Source organism: Phaenicophaeus curvirostris, chromosome 5 (assembly GCF_032191515.1).
Source record: "Phaenicophaeus curvirostris isolate KB17595 chromosome 5, BPBGC_Pcur_1.0, whole genome shotgun sequence".
In the NCBI taxonomy this organism is placed as follows: domain Eukaryota; kingdom Metazoa; phylum Chordata; class Aves; order Cuculiformes; family Cuculidae; genus Phaenicophaeus; species Phaenicophaeus curvirostris.
The window spans coordinates 66855000-66872798 of record NC_091396.1 but is presented as its reverse complement, the minus strand read 5'-3'; the positions used below and the strand labels follow the sequence as shown (position 1 = coordinate 66872798).

The 17799-nt window shown below is 48.2% G+C and overlaps 1 protein-coding gene and 1 non-coding gene across 3 annotated transcripts in view; both read left to right on the top strand.

The window, feature by feature from the left end:
- The window catches only part of MAP4K5 (mitogen-activated protein kinase kinase kinase kinase 5), a 79405-nt gene that overhangs the window by 6809 nt on the left and 54797 nt on the right, over positions 1 to 17799 (top strand). For both annotated transcript variants that reach the window (XM_069856790.1, XM_069856789.1), the window contains exon 2: positions 16166 to 16223. In XM_069856790.1, the coding sequence (XP_069712891.1) occupies positions 16166 to 16223 (58 nt within the window). The remainder of the gene's footprint in view (positions 1 to 16165; positions 16224 to 17799) is intronic.
- On the top strand, positions 14821 to 14880 carry LOC138721670 (U7 small nuclear RNA). Its single transcript, XR_011337599.1, has one exon. It is a non-coding gene; the product is annotated as a U7 small nuclear RNA (small nuclear RNA).

The window sequence follows — 17799 nt, the reverse complement described above, 5'->3', positions numbered from 1 at the left end:
GTAGGATATTTATATTGCTGAGAACTAAGATGCTCCATGGCTTATTGACAACCTCTGTTAGGATAGTCAGGAGTTGCAGGGAAGCCCTTGCTCTTCCATTTGTTGTCTTTGTGAGTTTTTTTCTTATCAAGCATTTGATAAGTAGTAGTGTTTGATGGGAACGGTTGGACTTGATGATCCGGTGGGTCTCTTCCAACCTGGTTATTCTGTGATTCTGTGATGTTTTGATTTTGAAGCTGTTTGGTTTTAAATATTACCTCCTATTGCTGATGTTTTGTGTAAATGGCAGGTTATGTGTGGTGGGAATAGTGTTTCTCCCTTTGTCTGTTCCCCCCTCTCACTTTCAGCAGCAGGTGGTCTCAAAAATCTTCAAAATAAGGTCTGACTTCCTTTCCAGCTTTTTCAAAGAGGGTCGTCCTGCTGTGTTACGTCCTCGGAAGCACTGGGAGAGTGGTAGCAACTTCTCAGTGTGCTTCCTTCACCCAGTACCAGGTTTGCACCCAGCGTCTCTTGGCTGAGAAGGAACCGAGAGTCTTTTCTGTTGAGTTTAATGTCCTCCTGGTACCAGCCCTGGTTCTGGCATATTCTTCTGTTGTGTTATTACTGTCTAGCACTGATCCTTCGGGAGATGTTCTGCCATGTGGATGGTTTTATTATTCCTCATTTTGTTATTATTTATTGATTTTAAATTGTAGGGCCTAAGGTTTAGATTAGACATTAGGAAGAAACTCTTTGTGATGGGGGTGGTGAGGCCCTGGCCCAGATTGCCCAGGGAAGTTGTGGCTGCCCCATCCCTGCAGGTGTTCGAGGCCAGGTTGGATGGAGCTTTGAGCACCTCAATCCAGTGGGAGGTGTCCCTGCCCATGACAGGAGGGGTTGGAATTAGGTGATCAGCATACCAGTATCTACTTCATCTTTGTCTCCAGAAGTTGCAAGGGTCATTTTCATTGCCAGAGCTTTTGGGATAACTTTGAATGCATCCAAGGTTTATTACTGAGTGATTCCCAGTCCCATCAGCAGAAGGGCATGGTAGAAGTACGCAGATCATCTGTGTGGGAGAGAATAGCTCTTCCTGTCCGCAAGGCCATTGACGGACTTTGCCAGCGTGTTTCGCTGACACCAGCAACTGTCCATCCGCTCTGCAGCTGGAAAAACAAATACGCTTGCTACCTTTATTTGCATTTGGCGCCCGGCTTCTTGGTTACAGCTGGGAATGAGAAGAGGCAGCATCAAGCAAGGTGATTCCATTTGAGAGCAATGCAAAACATCTCCATATCCATAAAAGTTGTTCTTCAGCTCAAGGCAAACTCAAAGTCTTGGGTTTTAGGTGGCCAAGGCTTTCTCACACTTAGCTGTTTCATTAGGATTTCAGATTTTATATGTTTTCAAGGAGTTAGAGTAGTTTTTTTTCCTGTTTCTGAAGAATTCCTAGCAGTGAGAAGGCTCAGCAAGGTTTGGTGGATGCAGCAGCCTTTGCTTCGTGGCTTATGGCAGTTTTGGTGATCCTGAGCGCATCCTGGCATTCCAATATGAGAAGGTCAGGGTGCTTTGTTCAAGATTTTGAATTTGTGATCTGTAGAACCAGGTGCTGCTGTGCTTTTAATGGGAGAAGGTAAATAAGGCAGGAGTTGAAAACCAGCAAAAGATGATTTATTGTGCCAGGCCTTGACCAAATCTCCTTGCAGAGTCTGGGGAAGAGGTACCGCAGGGATCGCTTCTCTGAAATTCCCACTGGTCCCCCCAAGCAGAGCGATCTTTCTGATGGGTTAACACAGTCTAAATATAATGAAGGGGTCTCTGTATTACGTTCCACCATGCTTTTCTCCAACCTGTGCTTTGCTAGGCTGTCAAGGCAGTCAAATTGTGGGACCGACGCATTTAGCGTCACAGATCTCTTGAAGTTGCTCACTTTTGAGCCTGTGGGACACTACGATACAGCTTGAGGTCATGCCAGTCAGTACATCATGAGGAGGCAGTAAAAAATCTGATGTTTGTTGCACCAGAGAAGAGAAGACGAAGATAGGAATGGTTGGACTCGATGATCCGGTGGATCTTTCCCAACCTGGTGATTCTATAATTCTGTGATTCTATGAACAGAGGGAGAATTACGAAGGGCTTTTGTATCAAAGCCTTAGCCTCCTCCAGTAGTTCTCCCTACTCTGTTATCCTTTGTGTTGCTGTATGTGTTTCTGCTGGCTTCTCTACTCCCAAAGAGGGTAAAAAGATCAAGGAAGCTGCAGTCATGGGTGCCTTCAGAGCTTTGTGCTGACCCACAGTCCTGGTGGCCACAAATGCTGCGTTTGCTGATCTGATCTGTCACAATGGCATCTTTAAAGCCATCTTTGATACTGTGGCGTGTTGGAATGACTCTTCTCTCAAGTTTATTTCTGTTTTCTACGTGAATATAGTGTGTTGAAGGTTCATGTTTCATATGGATGAGGAAGGTTGGGCTGAACATTTCCAGAAAGCTGAATGAAACATTATTTCCAGGTTAGTGCAAACAGCTGAATTTGTAGCCTGTGGAAATGGGAATTTTGAACCATTCCAGGAAGGCTGGTGCTGTTTCCCTTCAGAGTGAAGAGGTCATCGCAAGGGAACTCTGCTGACTTATTGATAAGGAATTGTTCTTGAGGTTGTTCTGTACAGTTCTTCCCTCTGCATCATTTCTTCTTACATTTAATGCTGTGTCCCACCCCAGTTTTTTGCTCTCCTTGGCTCTGTGTATGGCTGTTGCTGATCATCGCTATTGAAGCCATATAGAATTGTATTACGTTTGCCTTAGCTCACTGCTTAATGTACAGACATGCAGGATGATCGTTGGGCTATAATCATTAGATCCCAAAGATGCTTGGGAGATTTAGTCATTAATCTTAAGGGCAGATAAGTTCTGAAGTCTCTTGCACAGGCACGTCACTGCGAACAGGGGAGGTAGAAAGAATAAAGGTGTGGCCATGCCATATTTATAGGTGTATTCTGTCTTGATAAAACTTAAAGAATTAGAATCTGACAGGAGGCAATGCCTAAGGGGTACTTATTGCTCTCCAGGGATCAACAGCACCGTGTCTTTGTGTTACATTTATGAGGGGTTTGAAAACGGCAGCAGCTCAAATCTTTCTTTGGATGCAGTTGGTCTGTGGTGGGGTAAGGAGGATCTGGATGTTGGGATCGAGTGCTCCCTCAGTCAGTTTACAGGTGACAGCTAATTTTGTGGAAGAGTTGATCTGCTTGAGGGCAGGAAGGCTCTGCAGAGGGAGCCAGCGGTGGCCCAGGTGGCCAAGAAGGCCAATAGCATCCTGGCTTGGATCAGCCACAGCGTGGCCAGCGAGAGTAGAGAAGGGATCATCTGCCTGTTCTTGGTGCTAGTGAGGCTGCAGCTTGAATCCTGGGTTCAGTTCTGGGCGCTTCACTCCAAAAAGGACTTTGAGGGGCTGGAGCGTGTCCAGAGAAGGGAGCGGAGCTGGGGAAGGGGTTGAAGAACAAGGGTTCTGAGGAGCAGCTGAGGGACCTGGGTCTGTTTAGCCTGGAGAAAAGGAGGCTGAGGGGAGACCTCATCGCTCTCTGCAGCTCCCTGAAAGGAGGTTGTGATGAGGTGGTGCTGGTGTCTTCTCCCAAGTGATAAGTGATAGGATGGCTCAAGTTGCACGGGGCAGGTTTAGACTGGATATTAGGAAACATTTCTTTCCTGAGAGAGTGGTGAAGCCTAGGGCAGTGGTGGAGTCTCCATCCCTGGAGGGGTTAAGAAGTGTGTGGCTGTGGCACTTTGGGACATGGTTTAGCAGGCACGGTGGGGTTGGGTTGATGGTTGGACTGAATGATCTTAGAAGTCTTTTCCAACCTTAATGACTCCATGATTCTATGATCTCTTTTCATTTAGAACTGGTTTTGTGTTGCCATTTAAATGCCCACTGTGTCAGGAGGCCGCTTTCCCCTGCAGGGGAAGAAGATAATGGTATAATGTGCGGAGGGAGGAAGCTGAGCTGGGCTCCAGTGTGTGAGCATCGCGTCCTGGTGTTAGCGGCTGGTGAGGGCGGTGGGTCTGAGGCTGGATGGAGCGCGTCTACACGGGCAGCACGGTGTTTGGGAGGAGTCTGGGTCAGTATCAAACAGGACAGGCAGTTTCCTTTGGTCAGGCACGTCTGAATTAAATGCTAAGCACTTTGAGTTCCGATCCTCTGCCTCTTGGCTCGTTGTGAAGAGGCGTGATGACCCTTTTGATTAACATAGTGCCTTTAAAACCTTGCCAAACAGTATCTGTCCAGAGTCTTGTTTTAAATTGGGCTCTCAGCATCGAATTGGGGACAAAGGCCATTGTGAGGATGAGTAGGGAGATTCTGAGGGTGTTTTATGATCTGCCATCACCTCAGCAGTCACACCTAACTGCCTTTTTTAGGTTACATGAGCATAAATTGTTCCTTTTCCTCATTGCATGGGTGTTAAGGTTCGTTGGAGCTCTACACTGGGATCTCCTGAGTACAGACTGGCTGTGCTGACTTGAACAGCAGAGTTGGCTTCTGTAGGGATGGGATGTGAAAGGAGGCAGCCAGGCAGGCAAAGAGGAACCTGCAAGAGGGAAGATGTTCTCTATATTCAAATCAAAAAGAAAAAAATATCATTTCTTTAAATATCTGGTGAAATTATCAGGCCCGATTCATTGTAATGTTAAAATTCCTGTAGCGTGTGTGTTATTGAGCAGCGTGGGTTTGGTCCGTGTTTTCAAGGTGAACCAGGAAAACGAGGCCAAGTGCTTGAAGCCAGGCTACTGAAGTGAAACTGGTGTTTGGCATCTGTGGATGAACCTCTAGAAAAAATTTTTCTTCCTTTCAAGTTACGTTATTTAAATGAGCTGATCAGTCAAAACTGAGAAGACCGTTAGAAGACAAATCAAAGAACTTTCTTTTCTCTCCTCCATTCTAGCTAAAAATAAGGTGTGAGAAGATAACAGTAAAATTGTGAAAGGTATGCTGGTGGTGATGGATGAGGAGCTCAACATCAGCTGATGATGTGAGCTTGTAGCCCAGGAAACCAGCTGTGTCCTGGGCTGTGTCCAAAGCAGTGGGAACAGAGCCAGGGAGGGGATTGTACCCCTCTGCTCCGCTCTGGTGAGACCCCACCTGGAGTCCTATGTCCAGTTCTGGAATCCCCAACTTAAGAAAGAAATGGAACTGTTGGAAGGGTTCTAGAGGGGGCCACAAAGATTATCTGAAGGCCGGAGCACCTCTTCTCTGAGGAAAGGCTGAGAGAGTTGGGGTTGTTCAGCCTGGAGAAGAGAAGGCTCCAGGGGGACCTTAAAGCAGCTTCCAGTGCTGAAAGGGGCTTCGGGAGAGCTGGGGAGGGGCTCTCGATCAGGGAGTGCAGGGGTAGGATGAGGGGGGACAGTTTTAAGTTGAAAGAGGGGAGATTGAGATGAGATCTCAGGGAGAAATGTTTTGCTGTGAGGGTGGGGAGGCCCTGGTCCAGGCTGCCCAGAGCAGGGGTGGCTGTTCCATCCCTGGAGGGGCTCAAGACCAGGTTGGATGGGGCTTGGAGCCCCTGATCCAGTGGGAGGTGTCCCTGCCCCTGGCAGGGTGTGGAACTGGATGGGCTTTAAGTTCCTTTCCAACCCAGACCTTTTCACGATTGTTGTAACTTGAAAACGTTCTTTTCTGTTTTGGTTTTCTTCTCCAACTGAGTCAAACTTGGCCCCTTTTTGTTGTTTCTCATGTGGCATTTGTTTGTTTCTTTGGTGCTGCATTAGTTGCTAAATAGTACTTCTGTGGTCAGGGTCTGTTTCTAGCTCTAACTTTTCAGTTTCGAATCCTTCCGTGCCAAATATTTTGCAAATGATGACCTGCCAAGAAAATGTTGTAGGAGAATAACCACCCTCTGCCTGGAAGCGCACAGCTGGCTCCTTTTGTTGGGTTATCCTTAAATCAATGTTGTTAAGACGTGCACTGAGCTTTTCTTTGCAGTTGTTGTTAACTTTGCTGCCGTGGGTTTTTGTCCTTCCATACTTATTGCTAGGAATGCGAATGAAAGGCTGTAGCAGCTGCTGAGATCTGTAAAGCCACTTTGCTCATATAGATTCTTAGTCTGGTTTTCTATGATGGAATAAAAGGAGTCAGCCTAACATCATTAATGAGCCTTAATCCCTTGTTTCTTGAGTTAATTGACCTCGAGTAAGAAAGCATCTGAAGTCTGGGAATGAAACGTAGGTTCCCCTCCTCCCAGTTTCCTCTGCAAGAGTTACACTATCTTAAATATCACCAACTGCCAGTAAGAGTAAATACGATCAAGCTTTATTTGCATTATAGCTGTGCTCAGGAGTGCCTGTTGCAGCTCTTGGTGCACTGGGTTTTAGGCTTTAATGCGAAATTTATCTAAACCCTGGTACTTTTGGGTATTCTGGGTTCTTCTCCTTCCATAAGGGAAGCTGCGAGCGCTGTCAGTGAGGGAACAGGAGTGGAGTTTGCCTCCTGCTTTGTACCACGTTCCCCTTCTGAAGGACAAGGAGTGGCAGTGTCCATCGGGAGAGCACCCACAAAGTCAATGTTTGGTTTTATGCAATATTCAGCTCCAATATCCAGAGCTGGGGCTCGCTTAGTGCTGCTGCAGGACCAACCAGCTGGAATTCAGGAACAGAGTACATATAACAAGTAAAATTAGTGTGTGAATCTTTATTTTTGGTAAAGCGTAAAGCAGTAACAGTGATGGTTCTAAGAGACAGTTCTTTTTTTAGTGTATAACTTTTAAGTCTCTGTTTCTGAAAACTGTGCCTTTCACTATAAAGGCGCCTGGCACTGCTCTCCATCTATGAAACCCAGCTGGAAGATTGGGAGGTGAACAGTTGCCTCTGGGTGCTCCTGCCTCCTAAAAGAAGAAAAGCTCTGAAAATTGGAAATCACTGTTAGGTGTCTTTTTCCAGCCACAAAGACCGTCTGGACATCTGTTCCCCACGTGAGCGGCCCTGGCCCACCTCCGGGAAAGAACGAAGCGAGGGGTGAGAGAGGCAGTTGTGTCTCTCTGGCACAGATCTCGGCCCGTTCAGTAAGAGTTGCATTAATATTTCACAGAATCATCCCATTTTTTTCTCTTTAAGCTTTCCTCTTCTGTTCCTCCTTCTGCATTTTTAATCTGTACATCGACTTTCCTGCATGAAGGAATAAAATGTGTTCAGCATCTGGTATGGAGGTGCTCTCAGCACTGAGCAGGGTGGCCTTTATTCCATACAGCACTCTGTTTAGGTTTTCTAAGGGGAATTTTGAGTTGGTTTGGGGCTGTGGGGAATTTTGGGTTGATTTTGCTTTATATAAAAGAAAAAGCAGGGGGAAGAAAACCCATGGAACTGCAGTAATTGCTTCTGCATGGGCTTGGTACCTGCACCCACCTAGGAGGTACGACACAGGGGAAGGCAGGGAAAAATATATGGGTGTGCTCCCCTTCTGCAGGTCTCCTGCCTGATACTGGAACCAACAACGGCTGAACATGAGCCAGCAGTGGCCCCGGTGGCCAATAGCATCCTGGCTTGGGTCAGCCACAGCATGGCCAGCAGGAGCAGGGAAGGGATCGTCTGCATATTCTTGATGCTGGTGAGGCTGCACCTCGAATCCTGGGTTCAGTTCTAGGCCCCTAACTCCAAGGAGGACATTGAGGGGCTGGAGCACGTCCAGAGAAGGGAACGGAGCTGGGGAAGGGGTTGAAGAACAAGGGTTCTGAGGAGCTGCTGAGGGACCTGGGACTGTTTAGCCTTGAGAAAAGGAGGCTGAGGGGAGGCCTCATCACTCTCTGCAGCATCCTGAAAGGAGGTTGTGGTCAGGTGGGTGGTGGTCTCTTCTCCCAAGAGACTTCTCCCAAGTTGCACCAGGGCAGGTTCAGATTTGGATATCAGGAAGCATTTCTTTCCCGAGAGAGTGGTGAAGCCCTGGCAGAGGCTGCCCAGGGCACTGATGGAGTCTCCATCCCTGGAGGGATTCAAAAAGTGCGTAGGTGTGGCACAGGGACATGGTTTAGCAGGCACGGTGGTGTTGGGCTGACGGTTGGACTGAATGAGCTTAGAGGCCTTTTCAATGGCTTTATGGTTCTATGATAAATGATAAAATGGTGAGATCAGAAACCTAACCCAGTCTCCACTTCCTGTTGCGTTTCTTAATGTTGCCTCTTGGGTACTGATTTTTATGGAAGTTTGTTTGTCCGTTCACTAAAAACACCCAAAGAACTGATGAACCCCCCCAACTTACTGTTGTGTTAGGGTTACCGAAGCTCTTGAGTACTTGCAGTTCATCATGACAGGTCTCTGTCATGGCTCCATCGTTGCAGGAGACCTGAGGAGCCTGGAGTTGCTCTTGAGGGCTTCTCCATGTGTGCTGGGAACAGCAGTGAGGAATCAGAGGCTTCATCTTGAGGAATAAGTCCTTCCCTCACAGAAACAGCTCATCTCTGCGTGACCAGCTTGAGCGTGGGATAAAACATTGAAATGCAGTTATGTATGAGGAGATGGTGTGCTCACGGGAGCACTTCTGTTGTACGGGTGAGGGATACGGCACCACGAAGTGAAACCCAAATCTTTGTGTGGAAAAGCTCACGACTGAAGTGCTGCCAAGGGTCTGGTGTTTGGGCCAAGCTGGGGCAGTTGCTCGGTTAAGTCTTACTCCACAGATGAGCTGGTTATGGTGGCATCTTCAAGATCCCACCCGCTGTTTCAGGTTCTCTGTGCCCCTGCCTTCTGGTATGTATGTGCTTGTCTTGGTTTGTTCAGGAATCCCGTGTCAGGTCTCTTTTTTTTGCCCCTGATGCCTGTAATATTGTGGATTCTCTTTTTTGATCACATCTGAAATACCTGCTGTGCTTCCTGCATGTGAGAAAGGCATCTATTTTCATAGATTTAGAGCAGCCCAGGCAACAGTCGTTTCTTTTGGTTGCCTTAGTTGGCCGAGAACTGCAGGCAGTGGTAGATGTGAGTCCAGAGGTGGAGGCAGTGCATTCAAGGGTCTGTTTGATGATACTGGAACAGGCTTAATACATGAACAGGTTTCCTAGAGAGGTGGTGGATGCCCCATTCTTGGGACCAATCCAGGTCAGGTTGGACAAGGCTTTGAGCAACCTAAGTTGAAGATGTCCTTGCTTCTGCAGGAGGGTTGGAATGGATGGCCTTGATGGTCCCTTCCAACCCAAACCGTTCTGTGATTCTGTGGTACTGTAAGATAAAGAAAGAACAATGCAGCCTATTGGGAATTTCTAATCTGTGTAGAACAGGTTAAGAATCAGACTCGCTAGGTCGGAAAAGACCTTTGAGATAATAGAATAGTTTGGGTTGGAAGGGACCTTAAGATCATCCAGTTCCAACCCCCCTGCCCTGGGCAGGGTCACCTCCCACTAGATCAGGCTGCCCAAGGCCCCATCCAACCTGGCCTTGAACACCTTCAGGGATGGGGCAGCCACAACCTGCCTGGGCCAGGGCCTCTCCACCTTCATGGTGAAGAAATTCCTCCTTATGTCTAGTCTAACTCTGCCCCTCTCCAGTCTGTACCCGTTGCCCCTCGTCCTATCACTACCAGCCTTGTGAACAGTCCCCCCCCAGCTTTCTTGTAGACCCTTCAGGTGCTGGAAGGTCACTATGAGGTATCCCTGGAGCCTTCTCTTCTCCAGGCTGAACAGCTCTCTCAGCCAGTCCTGGTATGGGAGGTGCTCCAGCCCTCAGATCATCTTGTAGCCTCCTCTGGACCCGTTCCAACAGCTCCATCTTCTTATGTTGAGGATTCCAGAACTGGACCCAATACTTCAGTATCAAGCCCAAGAGTTATAAAATGCAAGAGGTCAGAAACTAGAAAGCAGATGAGAAGCTTCTGTTTCAGTCCCTGGGCAGGAGGTCAGGGTGCCTTTTGAAGGTACACGCAGTAACTGAGGAGAAGCAGGCAGCGCCTGAGACAGCGAAAAGTTGCGGTCACTGATGAGTGAAGCTTGGCAAGGAATGAATACGATGGGGGTGCACGGGAGGGCTGCCACCCGAGCTGCAGTGATGATTAGATTAAATGAAGACATCGTTGAACGAATGGCTCGTCTGGTGAATTGGGCTGCTGATCCAAGGCTGGAGATCAGACAACAACGTTGAGTGAGGAGGGGATTTCACCGTGTAAATTCAAAATGCTTATTTGGAGACTGTGAGTGATATTGCTGCCTGAACGTTCCCTTCCTCCAGCACTGAAGGAGAAAGTGGCTGGGCAAAAACACTGAACACAAATGGATGTTCAGTTGTCAAGCACTGAAACTGGCCACCCAGGGGAGTGGTGGAGTCTCCATCCCTGAAGGTGTGCAAAGAACATGTGGACATGGCACTTAGGGATGTGGTTTAGTAGGCATGGTGGGGTTAGGCTGATGGTTGGACTGGATGAGTTTTCCCAGCCTTAATGATTCTATGTCCAAGTGAAACGGTTCTCCGGTTTTGACCATCTCGCATGGCTTAGTGCTATGGACCCTGGGGGGGAATTGTTTGGCTTGCACTCTTAAAGATAAATAAACCAAAGCTACGGAGTGCATAACAGGTTCTGAAACCAGTTTCCTGTGTTATTTCTGGTCATTAGGTACAGAAAGTGTCCTACCCAAAATGTGTTTTCTTGTGCACATTGTTTTGGGTGTGTGGTGGGAAGTATTGTACAGAGGGATCACCATGGGTGTCACGTTGGGTTCCACTGTCCAACGGCAGCTTTTTGTTGTAGTTCTGAGAGGAAAGTTACATCTCGGTGGGAAAAACTTGGTAATTTTTGTGTATAATATCACAAAACTCTCCCAAACCCCATGTCCTGTTAATTGTGCACCTTTTGGTTTTGAGTTTTGTGTTGGGACACGCCGTGAATGTTGTGCCTAGGTTGGATGAACATGAGTTACTCCTGGATGGATTGTCTGACGCGGGCTGTGTCTGCTGCTCGTCCTTGCTGCAGAAGACGCTGTTCAGATCCCAACTCAGTTACTGGGAGGACGTGTTAGGAAAGTGTCACCATTTGCTTGCTCTTAATCACTTTCTGAAGCATCTGCTGCTTGAGACAGGCCCATGGCTTTAGAGGAACCTTTAATCTGCTCTGGCACAGCTGTGTGTACGCTTGAGGGAATCTGGGTTGCGTTGTCTTGTGCTTGACATATGCATGAGTGTAGTGATTATTGTGTTCTCACATTAAACGAGTCAAGCATAATCTCTGAGGGCGCTACAATTGCACAATGGGAGAGTCAGAAAAAGAGGAGTGCTTGTGTTTTGTTTTATTTCGAACACATACTCTGTGCGATGTTCTGTTGTGTTAGTGTTTAGCCGCTAAAATATTCTGGAAGAGCTGCTGTCAGTGGGATGCAGTTCCTTGTCCTAGGGCAGGCTGCAGGAGAGCTGAAGAAGGGGCGACCAAAAGACTACTAGCTCACTTTTCTTAGCTTTACTTCAAGTTTTACTTTACTCCAGTGCAGAAGTGTATCAGTAAGATGAATTTACAGACCATTAACTAATTCTTCACAGCAGTGAAATTGCAGAGAATGTGTATTTTTGTCAAGTATGTAGTAATGTTCAGGTTTGATTCCAAAAGCCAGCGACGTTGGTGTATCGTGTTCCTGTCTGTAATTGCCTTGGTAATACACAATCACTCAAAAAGCAGAATAATGCAAACTGCATTCATAGAATCATAGAATGGTTTGGGTTGGAAGGGACCTCAAAGCCCATCCAGTCCCACCTCCTGCCATGGGCAGGGACACCTCCCACTGGATCAGGGGCTCCAAGCCCCATCCAATCTGGCCTTGAACCCCTCCAGGGATGGGGCAGCCACCACTGCTCTGGGCAACCTGGGCCAGGGCCTCACCAGCCTTATTGCAAAGAATTTCTTCCTTATGTCTCATCTAAATCTTCCCCTTCCAATTTAAAACCATTCCCGCTCATGCTATCACTACAAGCCCTTGTAAAAGTGTCCCCCTCCCTGCTTTCTTGTAGCCCCTATGACACTATATGGTCTCCCCAGAGCCTTCTGTTCTCCTGGCAACCGTAGGAGATGAGATGAGAACTTATTTAACTAACTTGTCTCAAAATGATTAGAGGATTCCTTACTTGACAGTTTTCATATCTAGGTGTGTACAGCGGAGAACCAGTTTTAGCCCTCGCCTTCTTTCATTTTTAATGATGCGCAAGATAGCAGGAATTCATTATTGATCGAGTTGTCAGCTGAAGAGAAAGGTTTCGAAAGGTGTAGAAGAGAAAGGTTTTGAAAACAGGAGTGACAGCAGAGAGATGTGTGCGCCGTGTAAAGCTGTTGCAATCCAAGATGAGGGAACAAAAGCCATCAGTCATGGGTGCGAGCAGGTGACGTCTCTTGGGAAGCAGTTTGGGTAATTGGCTGCATGCTTGAAATGCAACTGTCTAGACTGAAATCAAATACAGTTCCTGTATTTGTGAGCATCCATCCAGGATATTGAGAATCAGGGAATACTCAAGAGTTTTGCCTTTGCTGGCACGATAGGAGTTAAATAGTGTGTGTAGTCCTAGTGTCATCAACTCGATGAGTGTGTTTGGCTGGAAGGTTAAACTGTAGGACCAGCAAACCAGTCCTGCAGTGAATGACTGGGACAACTTGCTGTGTTTCGTTCTTAGAATCATAAAATGGTTTGGGTTGGAAGGGACTTCAAAGCCCACCCAGTTCCAATTTCCTGCCACAGGCAGGGACACCTCCTGCTGGATCAGGTTGCTCCAAGCCCCATCCAGCCTGGCCTTGAACACCTCCAGGAATCAGGCAGCCACCACTTTTCTGGTCAACGTGGGCCAGTGCTTTCCAACCCTCATTGTGAAGAATTTCTTCCTTATGTCTCATCTAAATCTTCCCCACTCCAGTTTAAAGCCATTCCCCTCGTCCTATTACTTCAGGCCCTTGGAAAAAGTCCCTCCCCAGCTTTCCTGGAGCCCCTTTCAGCACTGGAAGCTCCTCTGAAGTCTCCTTGGAGCCTTCTCCAGGCTGAACAACCCCAACTCTCTTAGCCTGTCCTCGTAGCAGAGGTGCCCTGGGATCATCTCCGTGGCCTCCTCTGGACACAAATCTCTCTTCCAACAGATCCATGTTCTTCTTATGTTGCGAATTCCAGAACTGGCCACAGGACTCCAGGCGGGGTCTTCCATCAACCTGTTGGCCATGCTGCTTTTGATGCAGCCCGGGATATAGTTAGCAGATAGTTCTTACATACCAGCCTGGTGCAGAACTTTCCATTCCAGCAGACAGAGGTCGATGGTTGAAACTTGGAATAGTCCATGTTCAGGCGAATAGATTCTATGAGAAAACTTAATGGTGCTTTTGGATAGCAGCAGGAGATGATCTGGTGAAGCTCCATGGCCTATAGCATGTGAAAGCCAAGAGCCGGTGATTGTGGTTATCTCCTCCAGCCTGAACCTTGAGTCGCTGCCAAGTGATCTGCGTATGGAACGCTTTTGGCAGAGTGCATCTGTTCTTTCAGTCTTCAGCATAACAGTAGCAGCGGCAGTTCTTGCTTATATGAAAATGGAATATTCATGTGGAACACAATCTACCGCAGGAATGAAGCTGCTCTGGAAACCGTGCAGTCTGCTTTATCTGAACAGCTTAGCTGCTTGTGGGTAGAAGCATGGCTGGTGGAGGTTCCTTGGCTTCACCAAGATAATGTGCTTGGTCTCCTGTGGGAACATGCGTTTCATAATGGTCTTGTTATGTGTAAGAGAACCAAAGAGGTTTTGTCCCATCCTTTGTCTGTCCTTGGATGCATGCTCCTACTGGGTCTTGAAGGACACCAATGGTTTTGCTGTGGTCTAAAAAGCACCTCTGGCAGGAAAGTACTTTAAGAAGTGGTAAAAGTTTCCTTTGTGGTTAGCAGATAACTGTCTGTGTTCAGTGATTTCGTCTGTTTGCCTCGGATGTTTGGTCCTGTTGTGCATGCGTTCAAGTTCTCTTCGGCTTCAGTTGAGTCACACTTACATCCTTAGCAGGCATTTTGACAACCATCTCCGGGCTGAGCCCCACAGGGCTTTGAAAGGTCAGCTGGATGAGATCTTAGGAAAAAATGTTCTCCTGTGAGGGTGGTGAGACCCTGGCCCAGGTTGCCTAGAGAAGTAGTGGCTGCCCCATCCCTGGAGATGTTCAAGGGATGAGACTGGATGAGGTTGGATGAAATTCTTCCCTCTGTCTAGTCTAAACCTGCCCCTCTCCAGTTTATCCCCATTGCTCCTTGTCCTATCGCTCCAGGCCTTTGTAAACAGTGCCCCCCCAGATTTCTTGTAGCCCCTTCAGTTACTGGAAGGTCGCTATAAGGTCTCCTTGGAGCCTTCTCTTCTCTAGGTTGAACAACCCCAACTCTCTCAGCCTGTCCTCGTATGGGAGGTGCTCCAGCCCTTGGATCATCCTTGTAGCCTCCTCTGGACCCTTTCCAACAGCTCCATCTCCTTATGTTGAGGATTCCAGAACTGGACACAGGACTCCAGATGAGGTCTCACAAGAGAGGAACAGAAGGGCAGAATCACAATTGATGTCACTTAACCTAGTTTTCCCTCAGTATCCTATCATCTACCTCTTATCTGGATTTCAGATGTTCTAAAGACTCTGCATTTTTCTTAGGGTGAGAATGAAACAGTCCAAACAGGAATTTGGGCTCCTGTTATTCTTGGATGATCAGCAAAAGGGGAACAGCATAATGCCCAAACAGATAAGGTTGTGTGGCACAAAGAATATCATGTAGCTTAAAACTTTCTGTATCTGAGGTTCCTGTAACGTTTTCCTCCAGCACTCAACTCTCAGTGTGAAGTTACTGAATGGTTTTTAAGGACCCTCATGGGGACCACTCACTCTACTGGAAGGAGTTTCTTTCAGCTGATTTCAGCTCTTTTAGTATTAGTCCAGTAGGCTCCCTGTGGCTCAGGAAGCCTTTAAGTTCGCGGGTGACATTAAGCTGGGTGGAGGTGTTGATATGCTTGAGGGTAGGGAGGCTCTACAAAGGGATGTGGACAGGCTGCATCGATGGGCTGAGACCAGTGGGACGAGGTTCAGCAAGGCCAAGTGCCAGCTCCTACACTTGGAGCACAACAACCCCGTGCAGCTCCAGGCTTGGGGAGGAGAAGCTGGAAAGCTGGCTGGAGGAGGAGGACCTAGGGGTATTGGAGAATTGGCTGAACACGAGTCAGCAGTAGCCTAGGTGGCCAAGAAGGCCAGTGGCATCTTGGCCTGGATCAGAAACAGCGTGGCCAGTGGGAGCAAGGAAGGGATTGTTCCCCTCTGCTTCGGCCCTGGTGAGATCACATCTCAAATTCTGGGTTCAGTTTTGGGCCCCTCACTCCAAGAAGGTCATTGAGGGGCTAGAGCACATCTAGAGAAGGGAACAAAGCTGGGGAAGGATCTGGAGAACAAGAGTTATGAAGAACAGCTGAGGGAGCTGGAGTTGTTTAGCCTGGAGAAAAAGAGGCTGAGGGGAGACCTCATCACTGCCTACAACTACCTGAAAGGAGGTTGTGATGAGGTGGGTGTTGGTCTCTTCTCCCAAGTGACAGGTGAAATGGCCTCAAGTTGCACCAGGGCAGATTCAGGTTGGACATCAGGAAAAATTCCTCCACTGAAAGGGTTCTCAGGCCCTGGCAGAGGCTGCCCAGGGAGGTGGTTGAGTCTCAGTCCCTGGAGGTGTTTAAAAGCCAGGTAGATGAGGTGCTGAGGGGTCTGGTTTAGTAGTGGACAGGTACGGTTGGGCTGTATGATCTCAAAGGTCTTTTCCAACCAAGTGATTCTATGATTCTGTTTGGAGAGCCGTGGCTCATCCGTGCTGCACCTGCAGTGCCTGTCCTGCCCCCCTTGTGCAGTACGCTGAGGTTTAGCACCAGAACCGGGTGGTTGAACGTTGCGTTCTTCATGCTCTGACAGCCTGTGTTGTAGCACGGTGCTTTTCTACTACCCTGATGGCACCCAGGGCAGAAACCTCTCGGCTCCAACACCCATCAGCAATGGTGCCTGAGAGGCTCAAACTCTTGTTTCCTGGAGTTCTGACAGCCTAGGAAGGGACTGCCAGTAACGCCGCACAACTCCACCTCAGCTGATGCTGTGGTAGCACCAAAACCAGATAATCCTCACCCAGCTGATCGCATTGTGCCGTGTTTGTAACACATGACTTCACAGTTTGTAAGAGTCTGCGAGGTGTAATTAAATATGTCTTAACTCTCTTATTTCAGGCTAGAAATCTGCATACAGGAGAACTGGCTGCTGTGAAAATAATCAAATTAGAGCCTGGTAAGTTTTACATTCTTTTCTGTATTTTTTTGAATTGCATTTTCCTTTATTTCCATGTGTTTATTTTCACACGGCTGTGCAGCTCCAGACAAAAGCAGTGTTTGGGGGTTTTGTAGTTTCAGCGGTGCAGTGACAGGAAGCGCTACAGGATGTGGCATTGCTTTTAGGCTGTGTCCTGCTCACTGTTCCCTTCTTTGTTCTTATCTGCCTTGTCCATGGTTGCGTACAAAGATGCTGTAGGCACAGTGTGTTGTTGGTGCAAAGAGGAGATGAAGGACAGAGGGTGAATTGTGAGCTCCAAAGCAGACGGGAGTTGGGAGGCTGTGTGAGTTGAAAGGGGGATGGGACCAGGCAATGATGCTTATGTCCACCAAAAGGGCACTGGGAAGAATAGAATCCTGTGCTTTTTTAATGTGGTGTCTTGTGGTCACTGTGGTCACAAGTGGTGTTCCCAGAGCTCACTGCTGGATCCAGTTCTGTTTAATATCTTTGAGTGGTAGGGATGAGGGAATCGAGTGCGCCCTCAAGTCAGTTTGAAGATGTTACTACGCTGGGTGTGAGTGTTGATCTGCCAGAGGGTAGGGAGACTCTGCTGAGGGACCTGGACGGGCTGGATCGATGGGCTGTGACCAACAGCATGAGGTTCAACAACACCAAGTGCTGGGTGCTGCACCTGAGACGCAGCAGCCCCATGCAGCTTCAGGCTTGGGGAGAAGGGACTGGAAAACTGCCTGGAGGAGGAGGACCCGGGGGTGTTGGTGGAGAGTTGGCTGAACGTGAGCCAGCAGTGGCCCAGGTGGCCAAGAAGCCAACAGCATCCTGGCTTGGATCAGCCATGGTGCGGCCAGCAGGAGCAGGGAAGGGATTGTGCCCTTCTACTCAGGGCTGGTGAGGCCGCACCTTGAATCTAGGATCCAGTTTGGGGCCCCTTACTTGAAGAAGGACATTGAGGGGCTGGAGCGCAGCCAGAGAAGGGAATGGTGCTGGGGAAGGGTTCAGAGCACAGACCTTCTGAGGAGCAACTGAGGGAGCTGGGGTTGTTTAGTCTGGAGAAGAGGAGATTGAGGGGAGACCTCATTGTTCACTGAAAGGAGCACTGCCTCGCTGCCTGAAAGGAGGCTGCAGCAAGGTGGGGGCTGGTCTTTTCTCCCTAGTAGCCAGTGACAGAACCGGGGAAATGACCTCGAGGTACCAGGAAGGTTTAGGTTGGATATGAGGAGGAATTTCCTCACTGAAAGGATTCTCAGACACTGGCAGAGGCTGCCCATGGAAGTGGTGGAGTCACCATCCCTGGAGGTGTTTTAAAGACCGGTAGATGTTGTACTTCAGGACATGGTCTGGTGGCAGACGTAGCGGGGCTAGATCTATGGTTGGACTCGATCTTAAAGGTCTTTTCCAACGAAAACCATTCCGTGGCAGTATGAGCCATCCTCCTGATTAAAAAGAAGACAGAATCACAGAATGGTGAGAGTTGGTGGGAAATCCAGAAAGACACATGAGGCAGGAGAGGCTGGCAGAACTGAGTTTTTGTTTGTCTGAGGACAAGAAGGCTGAAGATGCATCTGCTCTCCATCCT